The 24018-nt window shown below is 32.4% G+C and overlaps 3 protein-coding genes across 9 annotated transcripts; all 3 read right to left on the minus strand.

Moving 5' to 3' along the window:
* Window positions 1-3269, minus strand: LOC133703132 (uncharacterized). 4 transcript variants are annotated; one of them, XM_062127564.1, is made up of 5 exons: window positions 2969-3269; window positions 2404-2560; window positions 1123-1687; window positions 567-706; window positions 1-382 (listed from the first exon to the last, which is right to left on the minus strand). In XM_062127564.1, the coding sequence occupies exons 2-5, from the start codon at window positions 2473-2475 to the stop codon at window positions 233-235; spliced, it is 927 nt and encodes a 308-aa protein (XP_061983548.1). In that variant the 5' UTR covers window positions 2476-2560; window positions 2969-3269; the 3' UTR covers window positions 1-232. The 4 variants fall into 4 exon arrangements, with proteins under 4 accessions (XP_061983548.1, XP_061983550.1, XP_061983549.1 ...); XM_062127566.1 differs by having other exon boundaries at window positions 2404-2579; XM_062127565.1 differs by having other exon boundaries at window positions 2404-2593.
* Window positions 3270-6359: 3090 nt separating this feature from the next.
* On the minus strand, window positions 6360-13332 carry LOC133703443 (UBP1-associated protein 2C-like). Of its 4 annotated transcripts, none has more exons than XM_062127958.1 (2): window positions 12059-13332; window positions 6360-6802 (listed from the first exon to the last, which is right to left on the minus strand). In XM_062127958.1, exon 1 carries the CDS (start codon window positions 13165-13167, stop codon window positions 12061-12063), a length of 1107 nt encoding a protein of 368 aa, XP_061983942.1. In that variant the 5' UTR covers window positions 13168-13332; the 3' UTR covers window positions 6360-6802; window positions 12059-12060. The 4 variants fall into 4 exon arrangements, with proteins under 4 accessions (XP_061983942.1, XP_061983943.1, XP_061983941.1 ...); XM_062127959.1 differs by lacking the exon at window positions 6360-6802 and adding an exon at window positions 6818-8199; XM_062127957.1 differs by lacking the exon at window positions 6360-6802 and adding an exon at window positions 11348-11633 and having other exon boundaries at window positions 12059-13331.
* Window positions 13333-14451: 1119 nt separating this feature from the next.
* Window positions 14452-17717, minus strand: LOC133703094 (U-box domain-containing protein 7-like). The gene is made up of 2 exons (XM_062127515.1): window positions 16790-17717; window positions 14452-15534 (listed from the first exon to the last, which is right to left on the minus strand). Exons 1-2 carry the CDS (start codon window positions 17239-17241, stop codon window positions 14682-14684), a joined length of 1305 nt encoding a protein of 434 aa, XP_061983499.1. The 5' UTR covers window positions 17242-17717; the 3' UTR covers window positions 14452-14681.
* Between the last annotated feature and the right edge of the window lie 6301 nt (window positions 17718-24018).

The following is a 24018-nucleotide window of genomic DNA, read 5'->3' on the forward strand; positions in this document are numbered from 1 at the left end:
TTGCTGCAATGCTATTTATTCATAAGTAAATGGTTCCATTGCTTAGACAATGATGGACTCCCTCGAGCCTTGAAAGGACCTAAATCTCTCTCGACCTCTATACAAATTATCAGGAATGTACTAGCCGAATTCAATCAAAGCATCTGAAACGAGAGATATTTCCATCTTCTATGTGCACGAGTGAGACAACAAAATCACTTCAAGTTATCGAGTTCATCATATGTTAATATATCTAGACTATCACCCACTCGGAATCAGAGAGACTGTCATCTGGTGTGGTAATAACAGATGATGCAAAACCTTCTCTCCGATGACTCGATTCTGGACCGAGATTTCTGTACCGAGCTGGTTCCTGATTGAAAACTTGATTTGCTGTCCTTTCCTGCAAGAAAAAAAGAGAGAAGAAACATCAGTTATCAAAAGTTTCAACCTTCAATAGTTCAGTGGCTCATTTCAAACTCGAAGGATACCCAGAAGCTCTTATTTCAAAGGGTTGTATATTTAAGCTTTCAAGAGTTTTCTCCTTGAAGTAGAAGTAACCTTACTAAGTTGACAGGAAGCCATACCTTGGAAGACCAAAGTTGTCCTGCTTCAGAGGAAACAGAAGAAAGTTCATTACAATCTATTACAAAGCAACTCCCATCAAGCTTCCCTGTACACGATAACCCCAGATTGGCAGCATCTTCAGTGGAGTTGTCTAATTGTCCTGTGAGAAGATAAGTAAATTTTATCAAAATTGCTCCTTTCTTTGATCACAATGTCAGCTAAATTAAGACAAACAAATAGTTAGTCAAATGCAAAAGATAACAGCAGTTCCAACTAGGAAAGGGAAAGTGTGGAATATAATAGAGTGAGATATCAAGTAAGGCCTTTAAAAAATCACACTGGAGAAAGGGGGGCCACATTCATCATAATGGAAGAAACATTTGGATACCAGTTTCAAGAGCAGACAATGTGATCTGGCTTGGAATAATCATACCATGGCTCAACTCGTGAAGAGAAGGTTCTGGCACTAATGTGGTTAAGGGGCTACATAAGTTCGTAGGCCAACCAATGCAGATATCAATGGAGGGAAAGGAAAAGTGAAAGAGTAGCAAAGCAATAGTAGAAGGAAATACTTACTGATTGATTCAGCTGAGGTTTCACTGGAAGTAAATCCCAATTCTGGAACCTTGCTTTCGTTGGAATAAACCAAATTAACAGATTTTGAAGATGGCTTGTCTATTGGAATTACTTCTGTGAGAGAGTTACTTTCTAGTAGATCATAAGATGTTGAGGATAACACTGAAATGCTCAGATCTTTCTCTTCTGGGGTATCTAACTTCTCAAGCTGAACTTGCTTTTCCTCGGAATGAATTTCCTTAAAAATTGACATTGATTTTTCATGTATCTCAGCAACAACCATTTCCTCCAAAGACAGATCATCCTTTGTGGCCTTGATACGTTCAACAGAAAATGAATAAAGCGGTTGCCTCAAATTGCAAGGTTCCATATCAAAATGGTCTTGGACAATGCCTTCTTTTGACATTTTATCCACCTCAATGTTTTTCACTTGGCAAGAGTCACTAGCTACACCATCCATGGTATCCTCAGCAGGCTTAGACAGCACTTCTCGCATGATTTCTGAGCAAAATTGCTTGACATTGGCACCTGTTTTCTGCAATTGGTTCACATATTCCAACCCTTCCTGTCCAAGAAAGTATTCAATTTCATGAGAGATGTTTTGGCAGAACTAGCTGCAGCTAAAGCTGGAATTGAGCACCAAGCAAGCAACATGAAGGCTTTAAAAGCAAAACTAGCGCAATCACATCAGAATAAATTGTAACAAATTTAAATGAAAACAATGCAGAAAATTAATAAAAAAAAATTCTTGATTTTATAAATCACTTAATAAACCACTTTGAACTTGCATTATGACCTAAATTTTTTATGCTTGAGGAAATTAGATTATCTTATCTTATCTTACTGTATCTGGATATAGAGCTGATAAGGAACTCTGTAATGAATGATGTGAGGTTTAAAGTGGTCTATTCATCAGAGCAGAGAAACACTCATCTGCTCAAAGGTGAGCCTTTCCCTTTAGTGAGCTGCAGGAAGGGTTTGTTCGCAATAATGTTTATCGCATTATGTAGGCATGGGTGTTTCGGGCATGTAGCATCCTCTTTGCTGCTCAATGGTGGGTAGATTGTGCAAACTATTTACACATACTAAGACTGTACTTTTCCTTACCTTTTATTTTGATGAAATAAAAACATCTATGCTTATATACACAATTCATTTAGAAATACAATCAGTAAATGTTCAGTCAAGCAAAAAAAAATTAGTAGAATGCACATAATAACAATAAATAATCATGGCTGGAACATTTTAAAGGGATTTTAATTGCATAAATTTCAAAAATACCTGCTCCAAGATGTAATCCAACTCCAAACACATAGCTTCAAACTTCCTGTACATATTTTGCATCCAGGCCATAGCTTTACTTTCTGTTTACCGTATCAACAAAAACAACTTGGCAGTATTCTGCTTTTAGATATGGAAGTTGTTCCTTCACCTCCTACTGAGAATGTCATAATCAGCTGTAGTCAGATTACTGAAAAGTTTAAAAATTTATCAACAATTCTACAATAACAAAACTATCAAAGAGAAAGAGTAAGAAATAATTAAAACCCATGAGCCAAGCAAAGTAATTAAAGAGAATCCATAAGCTGGACAACGCTGGAGTCACAAAACTCCAATGACCACTGATAATCATGAATAAAAGCAGTCCAGAGACACAGCCAACAAGCATAAAAGGAGGAGGGAAAAAAACAAAACAAAGTTCGGATGATCAGCATGCAAAATTAAAGACTGCAGAGTCACACTAGTCTAGCACAAACAAGTCAATCAAACAAAGAGAAGAAAATACAAAAGCCAACATTAATTAATGAAAAAACTAAATTATGAAGCTTGAAGTTTGATCACTTACAAGTTGATTGCCATAAGCCAAAAAAAAATATTGATGACTGGAAAAGAAGAATTGTTTCCTATACTTAACAAAGAGAAAGCAAAAGTATCCTTCTTTTGTAACTGGAAAAGAAGGAGAAAGAGAAACAAAATGGAGGGTTGTTATTGATGACAAAAAGAAGAGAAAGGGTGTCCGTTGAGAAAGTCCTACTGCTCCCTACACACGCACTGGTCACAGAAGCTTTTTTATAGTGAAAGCCAGACGCTCACTTCACTCTCCTCTCCTACCCTAACCCTCGTATAGAGAGAGAGCAGTATGTTTTGCTTTGTTGTTAATTATTAAAGTATTAATTAACAAGGAAAAAAGAAAAGAAAAAAAGGGTTGATTAAGAGAAAAAGCAAGTTTAATCCATTGAAAACAACATAGATTAACTCTACCAAAATTTCGGTTTCTTTTTTTTTCTTTTATAATTAGAATTTTTTTATATCATGGATGCTAACTTCTTAAGAGTTCAAATATTCGTAAAATACTCAAAACAAATCCTTACAAATCTTGAGTTCAAAATTCAAATTCACTTCACAATTAATAAAAAAAAATACCGTTGTTGAACTCTTGAATTTTCTACGAAAATATCTTATAATATTTTCCCTTATCTTTTGAGAAAATATTATTAATAAAAACTCAAATACACGTAGGGAAATACAAGGACACAAAAAACTATTTATTACTATAATAAAATTACATTTTTATCATTAAAAGAAAAATTAGGATGCTTTAGGGTTAAGGTATTTAAATCTTTTTGCATATCTCGTCATTAATTTCAAGTTTGTTTAGAGATATATGCATTTATTCAACTTTTTTTAAAACAATAGAATGACTAATTATCCCCATAAAAAAAATTACTATTATTGACTAAATATATTTTTATTTTTTATTTTTTAAAGCACACTAAAAAGACATTGTTGCCCTTGTATTCAAGAAAAGATAACCCATATGCCTAGGGGCTTTTTTGTCCTTTCACATAGGTTTTTTAGTTAAGTTCATACCAATGGAGGGAATTTTAGCCTTTTTATTTTTCAATAACTAATGTAAAAAAAATTAAAAAGTTGCTAACGTGTGAAAGATATCCACGCCCTTTAAATAACATGTGTGACGCTTTCTAATGACCAGATCTATTTTTTTATCGTGTCATAGGAAACATTGCAATGTCATTTTCTTCTAAGTGGAGCGCATGTCAGCGGTAGCGAGATGATTTGTCATTGTTGGGTCTTTTTTTATTCTTGTCTCCCATCTTCCTTAAAAAGTACACGTTGGGCATCTTTGTTTTTGGTATTTTAATTTTAGTCCTTGTTCTTTTTTTTCTTGTTCTTTTTATAAAAGTTTTATTTATTTTCAATTTAATATTTCAATTATAGATTGCATATTATTTTTTCCAATTCAATTATTCTTCTTTATATTTTTAATTTTTTTCTTGACCTTTTTATAAAAGTTTTATTGTTTTTTAATTTTATCTTTCAATCTAGTTTTATGGTGTATTATTTTTTTTCTAATTTGGTCCTCATTCTTTTGATTCTTTTCCTTTTATTAATTTTTTTTCTTTTCAATTTAATCCTCCAATAAAAATTTTTGGGTTGCCCTCTAATTTATTTTTTTATCTTGATTTTCACTGTCATTCATTTAATTACAATTTTTTTTTAAATCATTTTGTGCAATTTATCTCCTAGTTTCATCCTTTAATATTTGATTTATTGAAGATTGAGCTTTATAGTTTTTTATTTATTTATGATGTCTCTGGTCTAATGACCTAGGTTATGGGTTTGAAAAGTTAACAAGGATCAACCTCATTTTTTTAGCTTATTTTCTTTTCTGGTTTCATCATTCGACATTAGTTTTTTTAAAAAAAGAAATTGTTTTTTGGTTTTATTCAAATTTCTTAATTCCAGATTGTCTCGATCTCATAACTTGGGCTACGAGTTTGGCGAGTTAATGACTCGCCCCTTATGAAAATCCCAGCAAAAAATAAATAAATCCATGTTAAACAAGGTAACTATTAATTGAAAATGATAAATTAAAGAGAAAATCTTCATGAATCGGGGCGAACATTTCCAGGAGAGTAATTTAAAATTCAGAAAAGATAAAGTAATAGAATAGTATGCGAAATATAACTAATAACAAATCGTGAAAATTTCCCAACCAAGTAAAATAATTATTTGAAGTGGAAAATTTTGTAAATTGGGTGACATTATGTGTAAAATAGAAGGAAATGTCAAATAAATCAACACATTAATTATTTGAAGTGGAAAATTTTGTAAATTGGGTGACATTATGTGTAAAATAGAAGGAAATGTCAAATAAATCAACACATGACCCTTTGCGTGAGAAATGTTGAATTCAGTATAAAACTTATGCACAATCGTGCTATTGGGACTGAAAGTGGTAAGAAAATCCAAGGATTTTTTTATAATAATTATGAATAGAAATCTCTAAATAATTAGTGTAAGACCCCCAATGATTTAAGTAAATTATATGGTATGCGAAATTTGGATTTTGGCAGGAAATTACCAATTATCTAGTTTTATGATATTAAAAACATATCTCTCAATCCGATAATTGGACCGTGCTAAAATTTTACATGGGGTATTATGACATATTGTTTTACATTGAGTTTAAAGTTCGAGGTCAATCGGAGTTCGAGAAAGTCCTGAAAATAAAGACAGTGTCAAGTCTATACAACAAATCAGAATTGAATAGATAAGTAAGGGTATAGGGTATAATAGTATTTGACATATAAAACCTAATATAACAATTGTAATTGTTGTTCACGCTAAACAATAACTAAAAAAAAAAAAGGGCTTCACTCTTAACTTTCTTCAAAATCATTTAAGAAACTTTTCTAAAATTATGAGATTGAAGCTTACAAATAGGCAAGTGAGAAGAGATATATTTAGGTCTAAATTAAAAAGCTTGGTTGGAGAAGAGAAGCTTGAGGGACAAGTATGGGTTATAAAGATGAAGAACAATTGAAAAAAGAAATTGGTGAAAACTCTTTGAATTGAACTTGAAATTATTGATAAAATTATTCTTTTTAGTTTTTCTCTTTGATTTTATAGTTAATAAAGGATAATTGAAAAACCTTTAATATTCTGTTTCTAGAATTATTGAAAATATGTTGGAAATAATAGTTTCACAAGTAAACATCTTCATGTTTCATAATTAAAAAATTCATGATATAATAAGATATACCCGTAATATTATCATGTTTTTCTATCACATTAAAAATTAACTTGAATGCTTACTTCCAATGTTGTGTTAACAAGTCTTTTTAGTATCTAGTAACACATTTAATTCTCGCTATATATAAGCATCGGTTTTTCAATTCATATTTAAATTTGTTTTCAATGTTAGAAAAACACGTTAAAATCACTTATGTATTCATCTTTTTATGTTTAAAAAAATTTCACCAGCAACAAATCATTAGTCAATTGACCCATAGATGTTCCAAGGAACAAACTTTTGAGAACAATCGAACAAACTATGAAAAATTACATGTTTGTGTTTTTTTTTTTCTTGACCCATTAGGTAAAAACATATTAAAATGTTAAAAGGCCCCGACTATAAGGTGCAAAGTTGCTAAACATTGAGCCTTAACAATGTAACAGCAACAACGTGTTTTGGTTGAAAGATCTCTTCGGCCAGCTAGCAACAATGCCAAAACAGTGTTTTAGGCAGCCTCCATCTTGACTCTCCAGCATGTTGGGCTGAGCGTCCTATCAGACAGAAGCCCTCACCTTCATCCCGGCCATCCATAAGAAGCACCACCAAAACAACCCGAGCAAGTGTAGCAAAAGACCAAATCTGACGTCTATATATAGTTAAGACTTGTAGACCCATTTGTAGTTTAATATCATACAAATCCATTTGTTAAGCTTTATCCCATATAATTATTATCCTAAAACGAAAAAAATAATAGAGACAATAATATATTTAATTGAAAATACAAAAACAAAAACATAAAAATAAATTTATCTACATAATATTTTTGGATTGAATTTTTATATTTTCAAATTAGAAAGTATAAAGAAAACATGTATCCAGAGATAATATTTGTTATTTCTAAAATATCTTTATAAAAAACTCTCATTTCAAAAAATTATCCATCTAAAACATATAACAATAAAAAAAAATTATTATTATAGTTTTCATACCTAACTTGAGAATCGATCCAATCCAAGATTCGGAGCACTCATCATGGTCACCTTGACCATGATTAACCCAAGTTAATGTAAAAATAAAAATATTTATTATTATATTTTTAAATTTTATTTTATTATTATATTTTTAAAACTTAATTTAGAGTCACTAATGGAGGTAACCATTGACTTGAGTTAATACATGGATAAAAATAATTATTAACATAATTGTAAGATCCTTAGTCAACTTAGAACAAGACCCTTAATCAACTTAAAACAAGACCCAGATCACATGTCAGGAAGGTCAACATAAAATAAAAATAGTTATTATTATAATTTTAAAAGATTAACCCAAGTTGACACGTATTTGTATAAAGATAAAATTTATCATTATAGTTTTAAAATCTATCTCAAGAATCAATTGAGATTAAGTTAAGTAGCAAGTCAAAAGGAACAAAATGAGTAGACTTTAGTTAACATATAAACAAAAAAAAATATTATCACAGTTTTAAAACCTGATTTAAAAATCAACTTAAAAACAAGGTTCATCTCATCTCACAAATCATGAGTCAATCCAACTAACTTAACTTTTCTACTTAAAAAATCACAATAACCTTGCTTTGAACAAAAGTTTTTTTCAAAAAAATCTACATGCTTTGTACCAATGTATCCTGAATTGACTAGATTAGTCTTTCTCTATTTTTTTTCCTTAAATTCAAATCAATCCGAGCTCCAAGTTAATGGTTTTATAATTAAAGTTATTATAATATTATTAATTTCAAAACTCAAAATAAACTAAAGTATAAAAAAACAAAAAAATTAAATATGTAAGTTTAACAATACATATTAAGAATAAAATAGATTTTTTTATATTTTTTTGTCTTGTCCACCATAACTTAACTGGATTAAAAAAAACAATAATTTTATCTTGCACATCACTAAAAAACATAATTTTATCTTCGTCCTCTTTTCTATCTTGTTTTCTATCTAGTCTCATCTATCTCCACTGTCGTGATCTCTTTTGTTCTAGAAAAGCATCCAAAAACTATCTTTAAGACCAATCTAGAGGCTCAACAAATACCACTACACATAAGTAGGACCGAAATAAAGATAAAACTTTGATACTTGTATAAGCAGATAAATTAGCAATTCATATCTATTAGTATACACATTAAAGTTCCAAAATGAACATACCATAACAAGCCTTGATTTAATGCATATTAATCCATGCGGGGAAACTTGAAATCCCTTAAAGAGAGCTACATTCCCACCACACTACAAGCTCAATGCTTATATAATAGATTTGCCAAAAAAAAAAAAAAAATTATACTGTGGAGGTCTCGTAGCAACACCTTGAGCAATGCATGTTTATCGAAATTTTCGTTAGTTTCCATCTCCAACAGACAGGTTGCTTAAGGAACTTTATTGTGAGAAAATGCAAACATAGAATTCCCAAAACAGATCAGGCAGAGCTAATTTCTCGTGTTTAGAGCATAGAAGACATGAAAATGGATTTACCTGATAGACCACAAACTCAAATAGCATATTGGGAAAACTGCACATCATAATGACTCCCCTTCATCACAACATTATTCATGCTTCCATATGCCAAAGCACATCAAGATCAAAATGGGGATCATCAAATGCCCAAATCACATTTCAATAGATTAATGCTAGTTTAATCTCAAGCAAGTACACATGCAAATGTTATATTTATTTCATGTTTAAGACAAGTGTTAAATGTTTTTTTTACTAGGCCTTGATCACATTGACAGAAATTGCACATAGCAGAGGGATTTCAACCCTTTTACCTTGTTTTTGCAAACTCAAGCCCACAAACCAGTGCAATGCTGCCAGATGAAGAAAAGGAGAGAGATAAAGATGCGAATAGCAGAACTGCAGGTACAGTTTGCACGACTAAATTACCAGAGGCCTTGTAAAGCCAGATACATTCATAAAGCCCACCAACAGGCAACTTCTTCAATGCTTAAATAGACAATTTGCAGCATATTTACGTAAGCATTAAAGCATTAGATGTAGCCTAAAGCTTCTAATGACTTTAACCTAATCGAAGTTCAGGTTCATACAGCCAATTAAGATTATACTTGAATTTTAGCTGGTACTGATTAGAACATTTCCTATGATTGATGGGCAGTGCAACTTGGAACACCAAAGATTGTCATACTGCTATAGTGCCAGCAAACAGCAGCTCTAATGCTTATATGAATATGAATCAATGCAATGCAAATCAACTAAGCATTAAAGCAGTGATGTGAAGGAACCTAAAGTCTCCCATTACAAATATCACACAAACAAGAACCTAAGAAAACTATAAATAGATGCTTCTAGCTATGACCATAGAAGTAATTGTTTAAGGACTAATTTATATCTTTTCCAAAAACAATTTCCTTTACTGTAACATGGTTCAGCCTAAAATCTTAAGATTGCTAAAATATCAATGTGCAAACATTATAATGCTTGTATAGATCTACAATCAAAATTGCAACCAAAAGGTAATATAGCTCTTAGTGCAATGCACATTGATCTAAATTTTCTTTCATTTTTGGGTTTAATATAAGATAAAGAATTGAACCTATCTTCAATTATATTACACCTTTAATTAAATATCATTCAAATTCAACAGTTTCGATACAGGAAAAACCCAGGTAAACAAATAAACCAATGGCCACTGCAAGAGAGAAAATCAGAACTCAAGCAAGACCAGTTTCTAGCTGGAGTTAAGATCAAATATGGGATTCTAAAATGATTTTCATCCTATAATTAAGTTTATAAAACTTGTAAGAATTTATGGAATGAAAAATATCTTTTCAAGCAACAAAAAATGCATTAGAAGAGCCAATCTTTAGATGTCCTAGAGAAACAGGTTGCTCATTGAGTGGATGTCCCTCGTTGCTTGTTTCCAATGGGAAAGCAAATTCGAACCCCAGCTTCAAATGTGCATATAATTTGTGTTAAGACAGCCCCATCACAAAAATATTGGCAACAAACGAGCAAAGAACACTGAAGTTGTCAGTTCCAACACCAAATGACAGGTTGTGTGAGCAATAATTTGAATCACATATCACAGGTTATGAGATGCAGCCATAGACTTTCAAAACAATTCTGCCAAATACCTAATTTCGGACATCAGGGAAAAGGGGCCAATGAAGGGATTTTCCCTATAAAACAAGGGGAATTTGATTTGCAAGCCACAAACTCATAACAGGTAGCAGTGAACTTGGCATTACGAAGACACATCTTACAAAAACATCAACCAAGATAATGAAAAAGCCAATGCATCCCATACTCTTGTCATAATGTAAGCCAAAATCAGGTTTCCACTAATTTCCAATAGATTACCTAGGATAGAATCAGCGTATTCCAATTGTATTTCTACCAAATTTACGCAAGTGTGTTATATTTATTGTCAAATCTGCATATTGCAGAGAAATTTCTACCCTTTTGCATAGTGTTTCCATATGATTGTCCTACATGTTCACATAGTCATTCTGTTGTTTTTCGATTGTTCTTAAAATACTATCATTCAATATTTCAGTAACCCAAAGAGCCCAATAACCAGAACAATGCTGCCAGACAAATTATATGGAAGAAAAGAAAAAATGTAGAGATGCAAGAAGCAGCACAAATATCAATAGTTGAACTCCAAGGTGCCCGAAGCACTGTAATTCAATTTACATTCATGATGCCCAAACCACAATACAATATAAATAACCACGTATAGAAGAAGTCTATTTGGTGGGGGAAAAAATCAAACTGAGGGACTGAAATGCATTTTATACTAAATAACAAGGAGAAAGGAGGAAAGGTTAAAAGCAATTTCAAAGGGAATGGACAAAAAGACATCAAATTGATCATCTAATTGCTGAAGACAGTTGTTTTTCTCTCATAGAGAAATATCAATCTTCCAGGCCAGGAAAAAGAGAGTATAGGAGCCAGGCTAGGTAGGGTATCAGAGAGACAATGAGAGTAGGAGACAGAGCAAGTTTTGGTTTCAGTATTGAAGTTCGATGAAGGAACCCTTGGCAGAAAATTTGGTGCTGCGTTGGTATTGAACTATTTGGAAACCGTAACAAGTGGAACAAAAAATACATTTTACCAATTGAAATTGAAAATTAACACAACCATAGCAATGTAAAGGGAATGAAGAAAACTCAAACACCAAATTCTGCTTTAGCAGCACAAAACAGCATGAACCAGAAAAAACAGTGATATTTATCATCTACATCAGCATAAATTCCAGCGTAGCATAAAAGGCCAACAATCCTTCCGCAAAAGCACTGTTCTACATATATTAACTAACTTTTGTAAAGTTAGTAGCATCCATCACAAATCCAACCACAACTTATGGAAGCAGATGAAGTGAAGCAGCAACAAGAGCACAGCAGTCCACATAATTAAATTAAAGATTCATTGCTTGCATTCAGGAAAACACGACAACCATTTAAAGAACTTGTGCCCAAGAAGCTCTCACACACCTGAATCAAACACCCATCAATGTCAAACATGTAGAATAAAGCTCATGCAGGCTAAAGGACAGTATAACAAGCTAAAAACAGTTGTGGAAAGCCATAAAACACAAAACACAACAAGTCCAGTGTATCTTTGGAAGATTTGAAAACTCTCATCTTTCACGAGTGTAGTTATAATTGTTTATCTATAACCCACTTTCCAAAAAAGAATATGCTATAACAACACTGTCATATCCATTGAGCTGTGACAAGGCTTCTTGACAATTGAAGAGACACAGCAATTAGTCCAAAAATTAACAAATGCAATTATATACACAAAACAACAGGTTTGATGGAAAAAGGGGGGAGGGGGCGACACAGTAAAATTACATAAAATAAAAGAACCTCACATTGAACAAAATCAATTGAAAGTAATAAATAGCAATAATTACCTTCAGTAATATGGTGGCATACCCTGATACATCCCTCCAGCTCCATGTGGCAATCGAGGTGGCATTGGCATTGACATTGACGATGGCTGCTGGTGCTGAGGCAATGCATAAGACCCGGTATCTGGATATACCCCAGAACCCGAAGCCTGTGGCATCCTATACATTAAAGCCCCTGCGTTATTCAGTCCACCATCATTCAAACCCGCCCCTAAATATGGCGGATGCCTATAAGAACCATTATATCCAGAACCCGTCATTGAAGTATTGATCTGATAGCTATTAGTACTAGCAGGCCCATAATTTTGTGAATTTCCTGTTAGCGGTGGATACGTTAATGGTTGTGATGTTTGTGTAATCGCACCAACCTGACTATTCTTATTAACCTTCCTATTATCAGCAGCAAATTTACAAACAACTTGATGCCCATCAATATTTTTCATAGGATCAGCAATAGCAGCCTTTGCCCCCTCCTCATTCTTGTATATAAGAAATGCGAAACCCTTTGATTTCCCAGTCGATTTATCAAACCCAAGCGGGCCTTCTTCAATCTCACCATACATTGAAAAAAAACCCAACAACCTCTCAGAACTAACCTCAAAAGGCACATTCCCAACATATACTTTCCTTAACGAAACATCAGTAGTACTCGAATTATTCGATGCTAATTGCGTAACAGTAATCCTTCCATCAATTTTTTTACTGGGTTCTCTAATCGAAAGCATAGCAGCGTCTACATGTTTGAATGTAATAAACCCGAAACCTTTCGATTTACCTGTGTTCTTGTCGTGAATAACAATAGCTTCTTCGAGTTCTCCGGACGAAGAAAAGAGAATTCGGAGGGTTTCTGAGGTTGTCTCGGAAGAGAGACCGCGAATAAAGAGCTTTCGGAGGGATATGTCGCCGTCGGCTACGGAACGGACAGAGTTAAGGACGTCAGAATGGTGGAGCGTGGCGGATTGGAGGATGTCTAATAGTTGGTCTTTGGTAAATGGTTCGATGATTTTACGGATTTCTTCGGGGGTTAGTGGCGTGATTGGGGATGAGGGAGTGGTGCCGGTGGGGATTGAATTGCCGTTTTCGTCCGCTTTGCGTTTTTTAATGAAGTCCATTGTGTCGATGGCGGCGAGAAGGAGGATTGGTGGTTTGCGTGGAATAAACCCTAGAAAGGAGGGAGTTGCGCTGGACAGAGAATAAAACCGGTCTTGATTTTGTGGAGATTGAAGTTTTTGGGATTTGGGAGACCGTTTAGGGTTTCATGGCCTTGATGTTGTTTTGTTTCAACTTTCAAGTCAATGCTTGATGATCCTGAATTAGTTCTAATTGGGCTGGGCTATTATTGGAGGCTTGGGCTAAGGGATTTTGAGCAAGCTTTCATTTATGAGAATGTTAACTGACCAAAACTAAGGTTACTGAAACTGATATTCTACTAAGATATCCTTTTATTTTGCATAAAATATTTTAATCTTGTTGCATCAAAAAGAATTTAAATTGAAAAAAAAAAGTTAAGATCCTGAGGAATTTTTTAGTATTATTATTATTATTAAATCTGGTCTAATAAATTAATTTTAATTTTTTTTACTTGATTTTTTTATAGTTCGGGTTTAAAATTAAACTATATAAAATTTAATTTTTTATATTAAAAAAATCCGACTCATAGTCTAATGTAAGCCAATGATATAGTAACCTAATATTTTGAATAAAAAATTATTTTAAGAAAATTAAAAATAAAAATAAATAATGGATCCCATATAAAATTATTTAGCTCACTAAATCACTTGTGTCATCTAAAAATAATGGTGAGTTGGCTCACCTTATAAAATCTGTTTACAAATGTAAAGATCCCAGACAATTTTAATTTACAAACTAATTATTATAATTTCATTAATATCAATAAAAAAAATTAAAAGAGGAGGGACTTACTCTAAACACTATTTATTAGAATAATCTTTTTTTCTTCTTTTTTTTCTTTTCCTTTATAAATAATTAGGTATAGCAAAAGATTAAGGGAAACAAGTCATTTCTTTTATTTTTATATAAATCGTATGTATAACATGGTTTGAGAATACCCTAATATTAATAAAAAAAATTCTTTCCTTTTTAAGAAAATGTTCTGATCGTTTGCATATGTTTTTTTCCGGTGAACCACCTGTAACCATGCAGATCAATACTTACCTTTGTTGCTTTATCTATGCTATGATGGAACCCAGCTTTTCACTTGAATTAGTTTTGCTGGGCTAGGATTGATTGCCCAGTGCAGATACTTGTTGAAGACTGCAGCAGCTTGAAATTTGCTCACATAAGCTTATGATTAGTAGCCATGAAGCTATGGAGAGCTAAAATTGATCTTCTAGTTTTGGCAACTGGAAGGCTATAAAAATAGGAAAAATAGTTCGTGCAAGAATTGAAATTGATATTCTTGGAAAGAATGGGAATGAGACCCCATCTGGAGACTGCAGTTTTTTTTAGTTCCGCCATGTACAATTATCATCAGCTACACTGCACACAAAAGCATTTATGTGGTAATTAAGGGTCACAATCCCTTGATCTGTTTTCAATAATCAACAAACATGAGAACTGGAATCTTAAGAGCCGCCTGGAAATTGCTAAAGGGCCTGTAAAATCTTTAGCAGGGCAGGCTTTTAGAACTTGTGCTGATAACCAAGGACTTGAGCATAGAAGAGTCCCCTGAAGTAGCATTGGCTCGCCGAGTTATCAACTCCATATTCTTATGTAAACTTTGCTTCACCAAATCCTTCATCAATTTCTTTCCTTCTTGAGCTTCCCTATGATTTACAGGTGACCCTATTGCGATCCTTGCTGTTTGAGGCCCAGAATGTGGCCCCATCCTTGTTTGCCTCTCATCTTTGAACCATTGCAATAGTTTTAGTGCTCTCTTTTGAGCTAGAGGACTCCCCAGTAACGCCAATTCAAGAAGTGCAGGGACAATGCCAGATTTAGCCATTTTTTCGCGTTGAACTGAGCTTTGATGAGCTAGAATCATCAAAATATAAGCTGATAATTCCTGACATTTTGGTTTATCCTCCCATGTCATTATCTCTATCAAGCTCTCTGGCACAAGTGAACTATTTTCCATTGCTTTCTTCCCCATTAAGGTCACCACTAAATGCCCTAGTGTTGCAAGGGCTTTCTCGGAGAGTGCTTTTACTGATATTAACCTCAAGAGAGTTTGAACTACCCCATTAGAGAGCAAAGCTCCTGTATTATCCAACACAGCCGACAGGTTGTATAGAGTACCCAAACACAACTCCTTGGTTTCACAGCTTGAGCCTGACTCGAGAATTCCAATCAGAAACGGCAAAACTTCTGATGAGGCCAGAGGAAATTGGGTATGATTTGCCAGGGAAGATAATGACAGGATCAATTCTGCAAATTCATGTCTAGTTGGTTCTTCTAAAACATCTATGTTAACTGGTAGTTTTGAGAAAATCCCTGCTTCTACCATGAGAGCCTTGTTCCTGAAGAGGGGAAAAAAACAAAAAACAAAAATACATTAATTAAATTAAGAACAGCACACTAATCTAGTTGCAGCTAATAAAACAAAAAGTGTATCATTATTGTTCTAGGGTTAGTAAGACAGTAGCATTTTTAAAGGTCTCCCCATCAAAGATGAGCATCATGCACACCAAACGAACCAACTAACAGACTTGTTTTATTAAACAAATTGCTGTCTTTCTAAAAAAAGTCAAAAGGGATTCTTGGATTTAGATCTAAGTTGAAAGATGGCAGTCAAAAGATGAATTTGTTTATCGTTCAGGGATCACAGGGAATCTGATGATCACCTGCAATAATTCTCATGAGCTGTAATTAGTTTCTATTTAAAGACAACATTGTCGATTCAATAACATCATTGCCTCCTTCTATGCTTCCCAATAGAGCGTGTAACAAGCGCACTTCGTGGCCTCCCAATTGATCCCAATTAATTATTGAATATTTTGATTCTCAAAGTTTTTTTTTTTTCGGTTTTTGTACAGGATGTAATAAGATTGAGAAATGAGTTCGTAGAAAATAAGAAACATATGTGAAACCATCGTTAGTAAATTTGATATGGCCCTCCTATATGAAATAACTGGGAGTCCTGCCAAAAAAGAAAAAAAAAACAAATCTAGATGGTGCCGAAGTCCCGACTCCATTTTCTCAAACTCGGTTGAAAAAACATCCAAATCCATAAGCTCCTTTTGTACAGACTTTGGTTTTTTCTTCTTAACATTACAATACAATAATAGATTTTGACATGGATGGTCAGTCACAGACCCACAATGGCTTTTAAGCAGTTGGCTGATCAAATTAAAGTGCTGGTGGGATTTGACCCTTCGATACACGCCAAATAGTTTTATCAACCATGGTGTATGTAGCACCCGAGCTGATGTTAGGTTGAGGCAAATTCTACAATGCCAAGGCCTGCCGGAGGCTGTCTTCTGCGTTTATTTATCAAAACAGGTACAGAGTTTCTTAAGGAAAATTGCTCAATTGAATGTCTGACGGGGAGTGATTCTGGACTCTAGTTAAATTTCACTAGTAGTTAAGCCATGAATAAATAGGAATATAGGATCATTATTGTCCCTAACATCTAATTCGCACAAAAGCAATGCCTTTACCGGTGGTTTAATAGTACTGTAATTTACTGTGCATAATGCAGTCCAAGAAAAGAAGAAGAAAAAACGAAAATCAAATTATATTAAATTAGGAAAAAGAAGAAGAAGAAGGACTTACGTGTAAGTTCCATTAGCAAGCTCAATCAAGGCCTTAATAGCCACTCTCTGACGGCCAGCTACTTCCGAAGCCACCATCCCCACCAAGGCAGGAATAACACCAAGCTCAGCCATCAACTTTCTCATCTTAACATCTTCTCTAGCTAATCTTTCAATCTCAATAGCTGCCATCTCCTTCTCTTCCAAGCCTCCAAAGTGAAGTCTCTTTACTGATCTTTGTAGCACCACAGAATCATCATCATCATCACCATCACCACTTCGTTTATCCGCAGTGGTTACTTGCTCTTCTTTATTGACCATAGCTTTATTTCTTGATTTAATATTCCTCTGTGTCGTTTTGGTTTGCAAGAACCGCCTGACACGAGCAAAGAATCGGAGTTTCATGTGAGAAAGTGCCCAGATAGAGGAGGAAGGAGGTGTTTCAGGCATGTTTGGTCCTAGCGTTTGAGACATGAAGGAAATAATCAAGATCTTGTTTTTGCGTTTGTTTTGCAACTCTTCTTTTTCTATAAAACCATCTACGAGACTTAACCTTTGAGAGAGTGAAAGGGAGAGTATATTTGGGGCAGAACTGTGTGATAAGAGGGAAGATGAGAGAGAATCTGGAAGGGAAAATTACAGGAGGAGCAGAGAGCACATGCAGAGGGAACAGTGTTGTCTCTTTAACTCTCAAACCATAAGGCACACGATATCTAGATCGCTAGCTTGCATACCCATAAATTACTAATACATGCCATCTGACGAGTGAGGGATTGATTAGCGATACTTATGTATTTAACACCATTAGTAGTAGGATACAGAATCGGGGTATTTGGTGGATTGTGATTTTGTCACCTAACCCATCTTGGCGAAGCTTCCTTGAGGTACAATTTATCGGACGGCTAAGACTACTTGTTGACTCTTTGTATTGAACTTTGCACTATGATCAGTAATGTGTTCCTTAAAGGATGATAAAAGTGTAGCTAACTTTTAAATAAATCTCTGAATCTATGCAAGCTAAATTAATGGCATGTGGTTTCAAGCAGCATTAGCCTTGGTGCTCGCTGATAATGGCGCTGTTATCAAGCCGTGGTGTTTGCTCTTTAACACCTGTCATCCATGCAGTGATATGGGGCTGTTAGTTTATTAGATTTTCAGGAGAAAATCTTCGTTTTCAGATAAAAAAAGATCTGCTTCCATGCTCTGATAGTATTTTCTCTGAGAAATTGGGTGGATGAACATTCATGAAATCCCATTTCAAACGATCCAGCAAAAAGGAAAAAACTTAGCAGTGGATTTCCTTGTTCTATCCCAGTATTCTTCTGTTAAATTAATCTTATAATTAAATACAACGTGTCCTAGAGATTTGTGGCTGGAACAAAGGAAAACCAGCCAACATGTAGGATTTTCTTGTCTAGTCAGTGAGGACAATGTGGCAACCTGCCTGTACATCCTTTGTTTCTAAAACATTGTGGCAGCAGAAATATTAGGTTTTCCAGTAGATCAAGGCTTCTACATTTTATTGTAATGTCTCGAAATGCTAGTTCGATGATCGTGTTCAGAAATGACAAGATGATTGGGTTTGATCTGTTGCACAGCTATTCACATGGCATGATTCATGGCCAATAATTTATGAGCAGAGTATTTTTTTTTTCCCCTTTTCCTTGCCTGTATTCAGTTTCTTATAAATGTAATCAGTACCACTGTATTGATTTTGATTCTTCTTAAGGTAAAAAGAATTGTAAATGTTTATTATAATAGATATAACTCAACTGAATAAATACTAAATTTACTTATTAGAGATTATTAATTCGAGTCTCATAAATTTTAGATTAATTTAAAATTTACATGATCGTTAACTTCAGAACTCATAAAATTAATTGAGCTCCATACAAATTAATTCGGATTTCATATCAATTAAAAAAAATTGTAAATGTCAACCATTCAGCTGCTCTTATAAATTAAAAATTGGCAGTTGCGATATCAGAAGAAAAACTTCATTTGTTCCCTAATGTTTTTGAGATTTCAAAATTGGAGTATGGAAGAATCGATTGTAGCGATGAAAAGCATGAATTTGAAGCGTAAATGAGACGGAGATTAACTTTGAAAGACATCTACTTACCTTAATTTAGGCGTCAAACTAAATTCAGGTCTTCCACTTTCCTCGTTGTGATGACGGGCACTGACCATTCTGTAACGCGCTATGCTACGGTTAATTTAAAAAAACAAAATAATATAAAAAATATATATTAAGTACTGCTAGTATAATTTTAAAAAAGCAATAAAAAACTCTTGAATCATGTTTCTGAATTGATTCAATAAGAAAATTTTATTTAATTATATTATGAAAAATACTTAACCATTGTAAGTCAAACTAATATAAAAAATTGACAACGATGGAATGCAAATAAAAAATAGGTTATAAGATCTAGATAAATTTATAAAAACTCGTAACTTAAATTATGAGATCAAGATAAATTTATTAAAAGTAAATAAAAAAATTATGAAATCTCACTCCAAACAAATCTAATGTTGAAGGTTGAAATCGAAAAAAAACAAACTAAATTCATGAGAGTGATATATGATCCAATAAAAAACAAAATTGAAAAAAAATATGAATCACAATTCTCAAAACAATATAATATTGAAAGATGAAATTGAAAAAAATCAAAATAAATTTTTTAAAAAAATTAATTGTTAAATGATGAAATTAAAAAAAAACATAACACTATTTTAGTGAATAGTATTTTTTGAGTGTGACTATAATGATTTAGCCATAAAAAAACAAAACATTTTAGTTTTTTATTAGCTATTTGACCTGCGCTCCACCGCGGGTCGAATAGTTTTTTTTCCAACAAAAAAATTGAACATACAGGTTTTTTGATAGAAAATATTAAATGTAAATCGAAAAGCATATACATGCATCTAGTTAAATAAAACAAGAATCATATGTGTCGATACATGAAAAAAAAAGAGTCACAAACGATTACTAAATATATAGCTGAAAAAGTTGAAAGATGAATGTAAATCAAGATAATTGATCAAGCAATACGAGTTATTTACATGATTATATTTAATAACTCTGTTTATTAAAATCAATTTTTTTATTTAATCAAATAATAGTAGAAACAGACACATATTTTAAATTGATTGAATAAAATCAAAAGGAAAACATTATCTTGCAAAGTTGCACTTATTAGAAATACTATCCAAAAATAAGTATTTTTTAAATAAATTTAAATTATGTAAAAAACAAATTATAGCTGAATTAGAATAATCTATTTAAAAATTATATATATATAAAATAAACAATCACTATTTAAAAAAAGACCAAATACAAAAAAATAAGAAATCGTAGAGAAAGGATATTGATATAAATATAAATAAAAAACTATTTAAAAAAATATAAACAAAGCATGATTTGATTTTCAAAAGAAAGAGACTAAGCACTACAACACCTGACATATTTAGAAAGGACTGGCGCGTTGGCTCTATTTTTAAAAAATAAAATTTAAGGTGACGACATATCTTCCACCCTATTATTTCTACACAACATGTCATTTGGCTTTCCCTATATTTCAGCTATTGTGGTGGTCGGAAAAATGGTGTCTATGTTTTCTTACCAAAAACCTCATTTTCAACCCAAAAAATATAGAAAAGAGCTTCTTAAACACCTTGACAAACTCATAAATAGAATTAAAAAAACAATAAAAATCACACATAAACTTGAAATCAATCCGAAACCAAAAATCTTCTCCAACTTAGATATGATTTTTTAGGTAATTTCAAAGTGGAAAAACACCTAATTGAAACTCTCATCACCAAATAAAATTTGTTGACAATGACACCAAGATCGATAATTTTAGTGGTTGTAATTGGTGTCAATGTTTATTTTCTCTCTCTATCACTGAAATTCAACAATTTCTCTCTTATATCTCAAACAAAGGACTAAGAAAATAACAAAAATAAATTTTTGTATCAATATTGATTTCTGAAATTTAAAGGGACTTAAATTGTATGCATTATATTATTTTTAAAGATGGAGGACCTAAGTATATTTGTCCCTAAGAATCTAGAACGCCAATTATTTTTTTAGCCTTTTTCATTTAGGTCACTTTTCTTTCAATTCCATCTTTGCTTAAGAAATCAAAATCAATTGAGCTTCAATTAGAATCAAATTTCCCAAAATAAAACTTTGATGATTAAAATGAATTAATAAAAATAAACAATGAGTCCATACTAACTTTTGAGTATGTGAACAATGTTTATCTTTAGTAAAAATATCACACCTTTTAATGTTTTCTATAACTAGCTATTTGACTCGTGATCCACCACGAGTCATATACTTTTTCTCTAAGAAAAATGGATATAAATGCTTTTTTGATATAAAACAATTCTAGGTATAAATAAAAAAACTTAGGCAAATATCTAATTACATAAATTAATAATTATATGTGTAAATAAATAAATAAAAAGTCATCAATGATAACTAAAAATAAAAAGAAAAAAATCAAGATATTTAATACCGTAACATGGAATATTTACCCATTTGTATTTACTAAATTTGTTGAATAAAAATATTTTGTTATCAAATCAAATGATAACAAAATTAAATACATGCATGAAATTGTCTGAATAAAATAAAATAAAAAATATTATGCAAGGCTTTCCATATTAGAAACATTTACTAAAAATAAATATTTTTTATTTTTAAAAATAAAGTTCTTCCATATAAAACATAAAAACATTATAGAAGAATAAGAATAATATCTTCAAAACTTAAATATATACAAACAATTTTAAAAATAAATTTAATTAAAAAATTTTAAATAAAAAATAAAAAAAAATCATAAAGGAGAGATATTAATTGAAACATAAATTAAAAAAGTAATTTTAAAAAAGACATTCAAAAAGCATAAATTAAATTAAAAACCAAAATTAGAATAAAAAATAAGAAAAAAATAATGTTGAATTATGAAATTAGAAAAGAAAATGAGATAAAAAAGGATATCAAGCAGCGTTAATATTTCAAACCCATGACCCAAGTCACTAAAAGAATAAGGGTGAAAATACAAATAAAAACATAATTGTGAGGGAAACAAAAAAAAAATAATTAGAGGGTTATATAGAAAAGAAAATTAACTTTATGAAAATAAAAAAACCAAAATAATAAGAATCAAAATTTTAAAAAACAATACACTATAAAATTTGATTGAAAAACGAAATTGAAAACCGATAAAACTTTAACAAAAGAGCCAAAAAAAATTAAAAATTAAAAGAATAAGGACTGAAATTAAAACACAAAAAATAAAGAGGATCAATGTGTACTTTTTAGGGGGGATAGAAAAGAAAAAAAAACAATCATCGATGACAAACTACCCATGCACTACACCAAGAGGAAGATGACTCAACAATGCTTCCAACAACATGATAAAATGGCAAGTTGGACAATTGGCATTGCATGTGCTGCCTATTAGACACGAGCACATCCCACACGCCAACAACTTTTGGATTAAAAAAGTAATTATTCAAGTTAAAAAGACTAAAATTCCCTAAATGGGTTTGGAATTAACAACAAAGCTTGTATAAAAGGAAGAAAATACCCTTGGGTGTATGGCCTAATTTTTTCTGATTATAAAGACAAAAATATATTTTTATTGTTTAAAAAAATGAAATGAAATAAAGGGGTAAAACAATCATTTTACTATTCTAAAAAGTTAAAATTACACACATACTCAACTTAATGAAACTTGAAAAAAACTTCGTTGAATCTAAATTTTTTTCATGACTAATAGTCATAGGGTATTTACCTACAAGAAAACCTGGTATTTTTTTCCAATGCCATAATTATTTTATAATTTTTAGGTAGCGATAATATAAAGATAAGAAATAGAGAAAGAGTAAGATGTGTTTTTTTAGCTAAAATTTGGTATTTTATATCCAAAAAATATGAAAAAAGCTAGATGAAATCTTTCAAGTCTTCAAGATGACAACCATATTCCTTTTGTATGGACATATAAATTTATATAGGAAATCACAACTCCATAATAGAATTGATAAAAAATAAAACAGACCCGTTAAACAAGTTATTATTTATTTCATCACAACACATTTAATTTAGTGTAATTCAAACAAAGTTTCAACAATTTACAAACAAATATAATTTGACAAAATCTAAAACAAACTATAACAACTATAAAATTATACATTCATACTACAAGTTTCTTTGACAAATAACAATCAAACAAGTACATACGTTAACAAAATACATACACTAAAAAAATAATAATAAAATTAACATTTAAATGTTAAAACTAAAGAAGGATAGATTTTGTAAGGCCCGACCCACTCCCCCTTGCAAAATATTGTCCGTTATGGCTCAGCCCAACCCAGCTTCCAAGCCTCGCAGTTTTTTTCCTGGCAGCCCACATGCCCCAAAATGCGTCCTGCAATGTTAGTTAACAATTGTCTTAATATGCCTTGGTTTTGGACACTCTTCTTTCGATGTAGGATGTTACAATCCCCCCCACCTTAAGAACTAGCCGTCCTCGGCTCTGATACCATATGTAAGGCCCGACCCACTCCCCCTTGCAGAATATTGTTCGCTATGGCTCAGCCCAACCCGGCTTCCATGCCTCACGGTTTTGTTCCTTACAGCCCACAGACCCCAAAACTCGTCCTACAAGGTTAGGCATCAATTGTCTTAATATACCCTAGCTTTGGACACTCTTCTTTCGATGTGGGATGTTACAGATTTACTTACAAAAAATAATAAAATCCACAATAAATTGCTCGAAGAACGGATGTTGTGACCATGTATAAAAGTGTAAGAAACTTAAGTGCTTATGTTGAGAAGAGGGGGAGAGTTGGGATACGTGGTTGGTTGTAGTTTGGGAGGAGAGAGTTGGGATGGGGGGAAAAAGGAGAAATAGAGAAAGAGAGTCGGCAAAATGGGTATATATTGGCTTTTACCGATGGAATCACCGACGGACACGTCTCATCGGTATACCCGTCGGTAAGTCCGCCGGTGAAGGTGTCACGTCACTGTATGGAGATCCTGGTTTGAATCCCTCGGTCATTCCGTCGGTAAAATCATCTGAAAAAAATTCACGTCATCACACCGTTGCAACTTTTCAAAAATCTATATATTCCGTCGGCAATATAGTTGGTATATACCGACCGTGTTGCCATCGGATTCTATGTCGTTGGTAATTATTACTGACAACAAAGGTTTGTCGATATATACCGACA

The sequence above is a fragment of the Populus nigra genome, chromosome 9, assembly GCF_951802175.1.
Source record: "Populus nigra chromosome 9, ddPopNigr1.1, whole genome shotgun sequence".
In the NCBI taxonomy this organism is placed as follows: domain Eukaryota; kingdom Viridiplantae; phylum Streptophyta; class Magnoliopsida; order Malpighiales; family Salicaceae; genus Populus; species Populus nigra.